The sequence below is a fragment of the Gekko japonicus genome, unplaced genomic scaffold (genome assembly GCF_001447785.1).
Source record: "Gekko japonicus isolate JY-2015 unplaced genomic scaffold, Gekko_japonicus_V1.1 scaffold904, whole genome shotgun sequence".
Classification (NCBI taxonomy): Eukaryota; Metazoa; Chordata; class Lepidosauria; order Squamata; family Gekkonidae; genus Gekko; species Gekko japonicus.
Window position 1 is genome coordinate 272,509 of NW_015161976.1, and position 12,275 is coordinate 284,783.

A 12,275-nucleotide genomic window follows, 5' to 3' on the forward strand; every position below is an offset into this window, starting at 1 on the left:
GGCTTTTTTTCTCCACACCCATTTTGGAATGCACGGCATTTTAATCATATCCCTCTGTGAGTTGTTTGCTGGGGCAGTACACACTGAGAACAGCTGCTCTGTGGGAAGAAGGCACATGTGAGGCATTTGTGCTGGCGCACTACATTTTTGCCTCACGCTGTTGCAGCCTGGTCGGACAGTGGGGCAAAGAGCAAGCACAGCGGGCAGGATATGTACAGGCCCTCTCCACTGGCAATGAGGTGAGACTGGGACACGGAGAGACAGGAGGGGGGGCTGTTCCTTTCCTTTCATAGGCTCCCTCTTTTCCTCAGCACAAAGAGGAAGGAAACAATCAGGATGACCCTGGGAGCAGGACATTCGTAAGAAATCAGTCAAGTGCTGTCTTCTCACTTTTGAGAGAGGAGAACACCCCGACTGAAGTAAGGGATCAGCTTTTGCTTGAATATACACACGATGGGGCTGTGCATGGGCTTTGAGACAGGAAGGAGAACAAATGGGGGCCCAAGTCTCAAAGTATGCTTTAGATACCCTGACCTGGATAGCCCAGGCAAGCCCGATCTCATCAGATCTCAGAAGCTAAGCAGGGTCGACTCTGGCAAGTACTTGGATGGGAGACCTCCTTGGAATACTGGGAGACGGGGGCAGGCTTTATTCAGCCACCTCTCTAAATCTCCAGTAAGGGTCAGTCACCAGATGTCACCATGACTGCCAGGTGCATGTGTACACACACACAAAATATACAAAAAAGAATGCCTTGGACAACAAAATGCTGTATGTAAAGACAGTTGGATTAAGGGGAGTGTGTTTTTGACTCGTACAATAGAGGACAGTGAGTGGATGTATGCAAAAAGATATTTGTATAGATGCAAGCATTATACCAGGTTTTAAATATTTATTCATTTGTACATAAGCTTCAGCTCTCAGCAGTCGAGTAGCCCACTCTTACTGCAGCTAGTTTCACTGCTGTGAACCAGCCTAGTTTGACTCTTCGGAATCAAGCAGTCTTAAATAGTATAGTTATTAAGCAAGCAGCTACTTCACCCCTCTGCCGTTTTCCAGCCTAATGAACAGAGTCCGTACAATGCTATGTAAAGGACTACTGGTAAAAACTGGGGCTTCTTCATGGTTACAGCTCTGATGGACGACTCTGTCATTTCAAGGTTAATGTTTGATGAAGCAAACAGCCTTTGCACTAGGCTAAATCTTCCTGTGTCAGCAAGTGGAGCCAGTACCGGATCTGCGAGTGTCAATGTACCATCTGGGGAGGTCATATCAGGCTGTTCAGAGACAGAAAGAAAGGGTGACTGCCACAGAAAGTAGCTCTTTTCCAAACGGCACCCACTCTATCCCAAGAACATGTTTAGACATGCTGTTCACATTCAGGACAACTGTGCAAAGTGGTCTTGCTTCATTTGAGCTTGCAAAATGCTCTTGTTTGGTCTAGAGCATTCTGGGCAGATGGTGTGGAAGACAGGCTGTGGCAGCCTGCAGAGCTTGGCCACCAATGCAGACTTCTCACACCTCAGGACTTACCAAGCAACACAGGGCAGGGACAACCTGGAGGTCACAGCAAGCCCACAGCAGGACAAGTGCATAGTCCGACAGTTCTGAGGAAAGGAAAATCAGATGCAAAACAAGTACAACGTGGCAAATTTACTGTCATTGAAGCTTAATGAAGCAAGCACATGGGAGGGAAGAAAGGAAAAGGTTCAAGAAAGACCCTTGTACAGAACAGACTTGACTAGTCCTAAGGCACTTTAAAAAAAAAGAAAGATTACCAGGCAATGTTCCCTTACTTGGAAAGTTGTCCCTCAACCATGAGATTAGCAAATAATTCAAGCACTGTGCAGCCTGTCCTTGATTTTTCTGCAACTAGTTTCCACATTCATCATGCTCTACTTCTCTGCAACACTATTTAGGCTCTGCCATTCATCTGTATAGGAGCAAGCAAAATTCCTGTTTTCAGGAACACTGCTGGTATGGGTTGAAGCGTGCACTCGCTGCCTATACGCTGGAGGCTCATACGTCTAAGGAAAAGGCAGGATCATGCCATCTAATTGATACTTCTAAATACAGACAAGCAGGTGCTTTCTGCCATTTGCTTCTATGGAAGAAGACCTCGATGTCCAGCATGACCAAACAAGCCTCTGTTAGGCCATGGGATTTGAGGAGATCACCCCAAAAAACAGTATGTAGAAAAGAGAAAGCAAGTGGTGAAGGACAAAATGCACTTTACCTGGAGGTTGCTTTGCAAGATGACATAATTAGAAGACGAGTGGGTGCTTGTAGCCTGCTGGAGAGTGGGTTTTTTGTCTGGGTCTGTTTGGGTCTTTTGTCTGGTCTGTTGCTCATTGGGCTAGGTCTGTTTGCCTGGGGCTGACTGCAGGCCCCGCTGTCTGCTGTCGCTGCTTGGAGATGGGGGCTGAGGGCCTCTGAACTGTAAGGCTCCTCCTAGGCACAGGTGTGAGCCAAAGGGCAAGAGTCAGAGGGCTCTTGGCCTTGGGATCAGGCCTGAGGACCCAGCATCACTCTATATACCTTTAAACCACTAACCGGTTAAAGAGGTAGAAAACGAGCAGGGGCTATCCAGTGTTTTGCAAAGAGTGCCACATGTATGATTATCTACCTACTGTGTGGAAATCGTGGGTCTGCACTTGCTGCATGGAGCTCGTGGCTCTCAGGGAGCAGGTTCATTCCCTTGAGGCTAAGGTTGCCAACCTGGAGAAGCTGAGGCAGAGAGAGAGGTCTGGGGGAGAGAGCCTCAGGGACTTACCAGAACAGTCCCCTTCTGTGCTGACAGCTCTTCTGCTGTTGTGGAGAGTGAGAATCTCAAGGGCTGAGGGCATCAGTCTGAGGAGGAGGGATGTGATCCCTTAGAAGGGATATGCCTGGGGGGAGGTGGGGCTTCTGCTAGCGGGTGATTCAATCATTAGAAATACAGAGAGTGGGGTCTGTGACAGGCATTTTGGCTGCATGTTGACTTGCCTGCCTGGTCTGAAGGTTGCGGACATGACTTGCTGTCTAGATAGATTGATAGATAGTGCTGGGGAGGAGTCAGCAGTTATGGTGCATGTTGGCACCAATGACACTGGGAAATGTAGTTCTGCTGTCCTGGAGGAAAAATCTAGGTTCTAGGCAGAAAGTTAAAGGCCAGGACCTCAAAGGTAACATTTTCAGAAGTGCTACTGGTTCTAAATGCAGATCCAGATCAGGCACAGATCAGGAGTCTCAATGTATGGATGAGAAAGTGGTGCCAGGAGAAAGGGTTTAGATTTGTTAGTCACTGTGGAGCGTTCCGAGACAAGCCAAACTTGTACAAGAGACAGGCTCTACTTGAACCAAAAGGGAACCAGGTTGCTGGTGATTAATATCAAAAAGGTGGCAAAGCAGCTTTTAAACTAATCCGGGGGGGGGGGGGGGGCCTGGAAGAGCATCGGCTTGCCACCGAAATTTGGTGGCAATTTGGCCCCATTATATCCTATGGGCCATTGAAGTCAATGGCGAAAACATCACCTCCATTGTTCTCTATGGTGGGAAAAAAGTAACTTTTCTCCCACCATAGAGAATGGAAGGGATAGGGGCAACCTGTTTGGGTGCTCATAGAATTGGACCCCCTGGTCCAATGTTCTTGAAACTTGGTGGGTATCTTGGGGAGAGGCTCCAGCAGCTACCCTGCAAATATGAAGCCTCTCCCTCAAACCACCTCCCCTCCAGCCCCCAGAATATACCCTATGTTTTCGCCATTGACTTCAATGGCCCATAGGATATAATGGGGCCGAAATTGACATTCGGCTGGCCAAAGACTCCCCAATGGGCTGGTACTGCTGAAATTGACATGCGGGAGTCTTTCTGCCAGCCGAAACTGATTCTGCCTGATTCGGCCGAATCCGAATCGGGCAGAATTGGTTTTTTTGCACACCCCTAGTAAACAGTCAGGGTAATATTGATAGGAGTGTACTAGAACTCAGGATAGAGGGCACAATGGTGACTGAGGGTCATGTGTGGTGACTAAGGGGTCAAGGGTTACAGGAGAAAGAAATACATTATAGGTATCTATATGCCAATGCTAGAAGTCTCAGAAACATGGTGGAATGGGGAAAATCTATGGGATACATAGAATCAAATAAGTTAGAAAACATCAGGGGAATTAACTCTCAAATAGAAGTGATATGGGTGGAAATATTAGGCCCTAAGGGTTAAAAGTGGGGGTGTACTATTGCCTGCCTGATCAAACCCTTGAGATGACTAAAACAGAAAATAATGTTATATTGGGAGATTTCAACTACCCTCACATTGACTGGGTAAACATGAGCTCGAGTCATGCTGTAGAGATGAGATTCCTAGACATCATAAATGACTGTGCACTGTTGGTCACAGAGCCAACCAAAGGGTTAATGGTCTTGGACTTGGTTCTGAACGGGTCTCAAGATCCAATGAGAGATGTAGAGGTTGTTACACCAACTGGGATCAGTGACCACAATGCTATTAAGTTCAGCATTCAGGTCAAAGGACAGTTACTCCTAAAGTCAAAATTTGTAACATTTGATTTCAAAACAGGGAACTTTACAAAAATGAGGGGAATAGTTAAAAGGAAGCTGAAGGGGAAACAAAAGAGTCAGATCCATAGAAGATGTTTGGAAGCTATTTAAAACCACATTAATTGAATCCCAGATAGAATGCATCCCACAGGTTAGGAAAGGCACTGCCAAGCCTAAAAGAAGGCCTGCATGGTTAACAACACAAGTCAAGGAAGCTATAATGCTCAGGTCCATAGCTTGGATTTTATTGGGGGGGCATTTAAATTTTTAAGGGGGCTTTGGTTAGCATTCCACAGCAGTCATTCTTGCCGCAGTCTGAAAAAGTTATTCCAGTGGATTTCTTGGGCTGAAGCGGGGAGCCTATAAACACAGAGCTCATTTGCTCACAAGTATTTAGATTCAACCCAAGTGCACCATCCCAGCTAAGCCAGTCTCCCTGCATTCTCCCTGAGGGGGGAGCTCAATCCTGTTGCTTGCAAAGTGCCCCTCAGAGGCAAGAGTGGATTCAAAAGCTGGGAGGCTGGGATCGAGGAGGGCCTCTTTGACTCTCTGCCAGGGCTCGCTGCTGGGGAGGAGAGATGCCACTAGAACAAGAGCAGGGCGGGCTCGGTCAGCTAGGAGGCAAGTGAGTGGCCAGAAGTTGGAGCTTCCCAGCACAAAACTTTCTTCCCCCCCTCCGCTTTGCACACGCCTGGGGGTGGGGAAGGCAAGGGGAGGCAGCAGCTGCAGGAAGGGATGCGTTCAGTTGAAGCTCTCCTTCTGCAAGGCACCTTTTTGCCTGCAGCCTCCCAAGCCCAGTGGGGAAAGGTAACTGGGAACCAGTTGTAGTCAATGCAGCACAGGAAAAAATTCTAAAAATTAAAAGAATGTTTTAAAAAAGGCTTTCAAGGGTCAGAACTTGTGGGGCTGTGCCTTTAAGAAAGGGAGTGGAGCCCTAAAAAGCCCCACTGTAGCTATGGCTCCAAAAAGGCTTATTTTAAGAAGTGGAAGATCTAACCCAATGAATTGAACAGGAGGGACCACAAGCTCTTGCAAAAGAAATGTAAGTCAATAATTAGGGATGCAAAAAGAGATTTTGAGGAGTGGGTTGCTAAAAGCATCAAAACAAACAAACATTTTTAAAAATATATCCGGAGCAGGAAACCAGCCAGAGAAGCAGTGGGGCCTTTAGATGATAAAGGGATTGTTAAAGGAAGATGGGGAGATGGCAGAGAAACATAATGACTTTTACTTCTGTGTTCACTGTGGGAAGTGTGGGGCATGTACCTGTGCCACAGCCCCTGTTTTCAGGAAGGGAGTCAAAAGAACTAAGCCAAATTGAGGTAACCAGAGATGAAGTTCTAGACCTACTGAGGGAATTAAAACCCGATAAGCCTCCAGGTCCTGATGACATGCACCTAAGAGTTCTTAAGGAACTCAGATGTGAGATCGTTGATCTACTAGTCTGTATATATAACCTATCTTTTGACAAGGTACCTCACTAAAGACTCCTGAGTAAATTTAGCAGTCATGGGATAAGAGGATGGGTTCTCTTATCGATTAAAGACTGGTTAAATGCCAGGAAACAAAGACAATGGACAGTTCCCACAATTGAGGGAAGTAAGCAAGGATCGGTATTGGTGCAAGTACTATATAAGTTATTCATATTTAAGTTATTGGGGCCAGTTATTTATGCTAATTCATTAATAAATGATCTGGGTGTGTAGTGTTGTGGCAAAGTTTGCAGATGACACAAAATCATTCAGGATGGTGGAAGCCAAGGCTGATTGTGAAGAGCTCCGAGAGGACCTCCACAAACTGGGTGAGTGGGTGACAATGTGGCAAATGACGTTCAATGTTGGTAAGTGTAAGGAGATGCACACGGGGACAAAAAAAATCCCAATTTCAAGAACAGGTTACTGAGGTCTGAACTTACTGAGACAGAAAAAGATCTTGGGGCTGTAGTGGATAGCTCAATGAAAGTGTCAACCCAGTGTGCTGCAGTGATGAAAAAAGGCAAACTCTATGTCGGGGATTATTAGGAAAGGGACTGAGAATAAAATAGCCAATACTGTAATGCCCCTGTATAAATCTATGGCGCAGCATCCTTTTGAATACTGTGCACAGTTCTGGTCACCATATCTCAAAAAGGACATTGCAGAGCTGGAAAAAGTACAGAGGAGGGCAACCAAGATGATTAGGGGGCTGGAGCACCTTCCCTATGAGGAAAAGCTGAACAGCCTGAGACATTTCAGTTTAGAAAACAGACAACTAAGGGGGGCTACGATAGAGATTTATAAAATTATGCATGGGGTGGAGAGAGTTGACAGAGAGAACTTTTTCTCCCTTTCCCAAAATACTAGAACTTGAGGGCGTCCAATGAAGCTGATGGGCAGTAAGTTCAGGACAGACAAAAAGAAATACTTCTTTAGACAGAGAGTGATTAAAATGTGGAATTCACCACCAGTGGATGTAGTGATGGCCACAGGAATAATCAGCTTTAAAGGGGGATCAGATAGATTCATGGAGAATAAGTCTATCACTAGCCATGGTGACTGACGGGAACCCCCACATTCAGGGGCATTAATCCTCTGAATCCCAAAGCCAGGAAACAACATCTGGGAAAGGGCTTGACCTCTATGCCCTGTTGTTAGCCATCTAGAGGAACTGGTTGGTTACTGGATGCTTGACTAAATGGACTATTGGTCTGGTCCAGCAGGGCTATTCTTATGTTCTTAATGTAATCCACAACTTTAAGCAATTTCAGTGCAGCTCAGATGGTAGAAGTCAAGACAACGAAGTCCGAGGGCAGAAAATCAAAATAGTGGAAAAACAGAGGCAGATCGGAGCTGGATTTATGCACAAGGAAAGTAAGCTATGGTTTAGGGTCTCAAACTGTGAGGGGGCTCCGAAATTTCTGATAATGCAATGGGGCATTAAACTTGACAGTTCAGGTCTTCGACATGTTTTCATCCGTGCTGGGCAAGATTTTTTTTTTCAGAATGGGACAAATTTCATTCTCTGGAGGAGGGTGGTGAAAAGGGAGGTGGGGAGGGGCAGTCCTTAGTGGGGCTTCAAAGGTAGAGAAGAAGTGGTCAGGATTCTCTGAAGGTGGTGTGGATGAGGGTAGCAGAGAAGGTTTCCTTAGCCAGGAAGATGGCAGTAAAAAAGAAGTTCCATTTTGCACAGCAAAATGTTTTGGTTTTGTGAATGAAAGAGATCCGGGTTTTCAAATGGCTGTTAATGAATCATTTGGACCTACCTCATACAAAAGGATGCATGTCCTTAACACTCCTGCCCATTATCTTTTGGTAGCTGGATAATATTCTAATTTCAGTGTTGTTATGCAAGGTTTGTTTCACAGGTGGCATTGGCAACCTAGCACTTTTAGTTAGAGCAGCACGATTTTTACAAAACCTTGAATCTTATCATGTGGAACTTTTTTTTTTGTTTCTTGCTGATGAATCAGTTAGGTGCATAACAACCACCTTGCAATCACTTTGTCAACCTTACATGAAAAAGCCAGCATCCAATGGAAGCTAGGAGTTCAGTGATTTCCAGCACAGAAGCCTTAGTCAAATTCACAAAATGCTTGGTTTACCCACACCAAGCATCACGAGCCCCCGGGGGGGGGGGGGGGGGGGAGCTTTCAGCTTCAGTCCACCCTGTCACAATCTATCCCAGAAAGCAAAACAAAGCTGTACACAGAGGCAGATCCTTTTTGTACCTGCCACAGCACTGAGGAGGATGTGAGCAGCTAAAAGGAGATCCTGATTTTGACACCGGTCCCTCAGAATCAACCGTTCATCCTGGAAACCGATTCCCAGAAGCTGAAAGAACACTTCTATATTCTGTTGCTCTTGCAGCTTTAACTCCTTCATTACTAAGCTTTCTGACATGTCTTCTGAATGTATATTGTCCAGCTGTAAACAAAAGACATAAACATAATGTTCCTGAGTTGCTAAATATTAAAGTAGAATCACACAGGGGCCTTTGGAAATATCATAATCAGCAATGCTTCTTTCTAAAAAGCCAGTTGTGAATAAAAAGAACCAAGTGTGCTTAGAAAATGTTTTTCTGTTTAGGAAGTAAAAGGATTACCACATCCTCCAAACGAGTGACTGTTTCTTCATGAAGCAGAAGTTCACGAAGTACTTGGTACAGAGCACTCTGTTTTCCTTCTGAAAGCTTCGTGAAGGACTGAAATTGAGTCTTTAATTGTAAGACATCTGCCAAAAACAAAAAGACATACAAAGCAATACCTACTTAATAGAAAGCAGTATGTAAAACTATCAATCAAGTATAATGATTCAAGGTTATACATTCACAAAGCATCTTAATTTAGAGCATTACTGAAGACCATTTCAAATCAGAACACAATCTTAACTGGAAAGTAAATCCAAGTACAGTTGTTCTACCATGCCAGGATTTGATGCTGTACTCATTTGGCTGTGGGGTTTTTTTGCAGGAAAATCTTGTATCACATTAAAGAGATGGGAGGAGAATCGCTTCAGCTGAAATCCTAGAATGGCACTTTGTCCTACCTCTCATTAATGGAAGAATATTTAGATGCTAGATTTACACCTTTTCAGTAAAATGCCCAATTCCACCCATGTGCCATACTATAATTTCTTTAGTGGAACCCAGCTCCTTTTTCAATGCAGCTTGTGTGTCCTGTGTAAATAAATACAGGAACATACAGAAACTAGAGTACTAGGACAGTGAATGCCAAAATCCATGTGATGGGCAATATGAACGGTGGATGAGATGTACCACAATCTTTGCCAAGATAGATTATTGCACAATATAAGCCACAAAGGGATCCAGGTGAGTTCATGCTCTACTCATTTATAAGAATAAACAGGACACCTTGGGGTTAAATGGAGCACCCACCATCCAAATACGGCTCTACTGCAAATAGGTTAGGACATCACTTGAATGGGCTAAAGCAATAAAAAGACAGAGCCACAAGCAAGAAATATGTGCACAGCGGGTGAGCTAAGAAAACACAATCACATGGAGCTTTTAACAAACACACTGCTCTTTTAGCCATACAAAGGGATGCATTTATTCCTTTCAGCCATTGCTATGCTCTGGAGAAAGTGCTTTTTAAAAAAAATAATAATCCCAGATATTGGAAAATGGCTGCACTGGCCAGTGCTACAGACCAATTAGAAACAAAACGCCAACTTCACAGAAGCAAACAAAAAACCTTGACCAGGAAATGAAGGTCACCAAGGTCCCGTTTCTGCTCTACCCATGACTTTACCCATCTAGACCTTGATTACCTAAGGTACAGCCAGCCACTTGTTCCATCAGCACACACTTCTCACCAGCTTTCCACCTGGCCTCTCAATGTGACCCTTGTCTATGGCTGCCACATACATACCTCCCTATGGTTTCTTAACGTAAGATTGGCACTTGCTGAGAAAAACAAGGTTTCAGAGGTCTAGATGCTAAGTAAGCCTCTGTGTCTATGGCTGCCACATACATACCTCCCCATGGTTTCTTAACGTAAGATGGCACTTGCTGAGAAAAACAAGGTTTCATAGGTCTAGATGCTAAGTAAGCCTCCGCTAAGGAATTTAATTAAGAAACTGTTGCCATGCTGTGTAACAAATGCTCAAGAATTGCTATTCCATCCATACCTCCTAAAACATTATTAATTTGGAGCATTTTGGCAAGGATATGTTAAAAACATGAGATAGTTCATAATTATGCTCACGGCATGTACTTTCTCTGCAGGACAAAAGGTGCGCATTCCAAAGACATCACATTTGGGCCAGTAGGTAATGCCAGACTTCTTTACAGACTTACCAGGAAGCATATCCAGACCACACAAAAGTAGCTGCCTGTTGGCAAAACACTGAACAGATTGGCACAGGCACTCCCACTCCCAGAAACCAGATGGGGAGGTAATGGGTATGGAAGTAAGGGTTATAATGAACTTCCCCCCCTCCGCACATACCTCTTTGGGAGTAAAAATCAATACAAACTCTTAAAACATATTTGGAAGGCTAGGGAACAAATGGGGACGGTGTACAAACTGACCCTTTAATTGGTTTTAGGTTTTTGGCTTAGGGAAAAAAAACCCAAATATTTCATCATTCATATAAATTCAGTGCTAAAGGAGGCTTCTGAGGATGAAGATTTTTATATACCAGCAGATAAAGCCAGCATTGTCCCCACAATTTCATAGCAACTTATGCCATGGCCCCTGAATATGCCATTGCCCTGTTCTCATCAATTAGTGATTTCCCGCACATCTAACAAAATTGGGTCTATTTTGTTCCAACATAACAGTATTGTCTGTACTTCTAAAGGATAACAATATCTTCTGTACTTCTATACGGATACTGAAGACACAGACAAAGAGTGGAGCAGGCTGATTACCCACTGTTATTGTAAATAAAGCACTCTATGTTCCTTATAGCATTATAAGCATACCTGTCTTCAAAATGCTTAACGAAGCCTCACTGGGGATAGGGCTTTCTGGCCCAGAGACCTTCTCATGGTCCACAGCATCCGGTTGATGGAGGAAGAGAGCATCTCTGAAGATTACCGAGTAAGGATGAGCTGGCACTTCTGCACTTTCTCTTTCAAAACCACCTTGTTGTTCATTCAGCAGGCAGAATTCTGTCAGTTTAAAATGGTTTTTATTTTTATTTATTCATTTGATTTCTAGCCCACTCTCCCTTGCACAGCAAGCCTCAGGGTGGGTTACAACAATAGATATAAAATAATGGATTTAAAACAATAAAATATAATTACACAATCACTAAAATCTATAAAGACATCAATTAACTGACTCATTAGATGGTGATCAGGCACAAGTAGACAACTGTTCCTGTAAACTCTATAATATGTGCCTGTGGATGGTAATAAGTACTGAGGCAAGTGGGCTGTGAGAGAAGCTGCAAAGCAGATGATACAAAGCAGACAGCACAGCACAGAGCAGTGGAGGCTGGTGTCAATGGACTTCTGCCTCCTCAGCCATAGGTCTGGCGGAACATCTCCGTTTTACAGGCCCTGCAGAACTGTAATAGGTCCTGCAGGGCCCTGACCTTAGTAGGGAGAGTGTTCCACTGAAAAAGCTCTGGCTCCAGTTGAGGCTAAGCAGGTATCTTTTGAGCCAGGGATCACCAGAAGATGTTGATCTGTAGAGTGCAAGGCTCTTTGAGGGACGTACTGTGAGAGACGGTCCTGCAGATATGTAGGTCCCAGGCCTCATAGGGCTTTAAAAGTTAACATTATAACCTTGAGCCTGATCTGGTATTTAACTGGGAGCCAGTGCAGCTGGTGGAGCACTGGTTGTATGTGAGCTCTTTGTGGTGTCCCAGTGAGGACATGTGCCGCTGCATTTTGGACCAGCTGAAGTTTCTGGGTCAGTCTCAAGGGTAGCCCCACGTAGAACGAGGTACAGTAGTCCAGTCTGGAGGTGACCATTGCATGGATCATTGTGGCTAGGTCACAAGAGGAGAGATAGGGGTTTTGCATTCAGTCATTCGGGAAGACAAGGAATTTTGGATTACATTTTAACCCATCTAAACAATCCAACTCTATACACTGGAACTTAGAGAGAAAAATAAAAGGAGTTATGGTCTACACAATATTTTTGCCCAGTTTCATTATTTATTATTTAAATTGTTTGTTAGCCACATTAGCTTGGATCAAAAGTTGTGCAAGCACAAATCAAGAAGAAGGGATCTTTCCCTTGCTGCAGTCCAAAGCACACCCTGAAGCACTGCCTCCAGGGGG

The 12,275-nt window shown here is 44.4% G+C and overlaps 1 protein-coding gene across 1 annotated transcript in view; it reads right to left on the reverse strand.

Moving 5' to 3' along the window:
- Positions 1 to 883: 883 nt before the first annotated feature.
- The window catches only part of DFNA5 (deafness, autosomal dominant 5), a 26,568-nt gene continuing 15,176 nt past the window's right edge, over positions 884 to 12,275 (reverse strand). The window contains exons 5-9 of the mRNA XM_015429747.1: positions 10,965 to 11,153; positions 8,619 to 8,746; positions 8,245 to 8,440; positions 1,534 to 1,607; positions 884 to 1,277 (exon numbers count right to left, since the gene is read on the reverse strand). Of these exons, the coding sequence (XP_015285233.1) occupies positions 1,038 to 1,277; positions 1,534 to 1,607; positions 8,245 to 8,440; positions 8,619 to 8,746; positions 10,965 to 11,153 (827 nt within the window). The 3' untranslated portion in view covers positions 884 to 1,037. The remainder of the gene's footprint in view (positions 1,278 to 1,533; positions 1,608 to 8,244; positions 8,441 to 8,618; positions 8,747 to 10,964; positions 11,154 to 12,275) is intronic.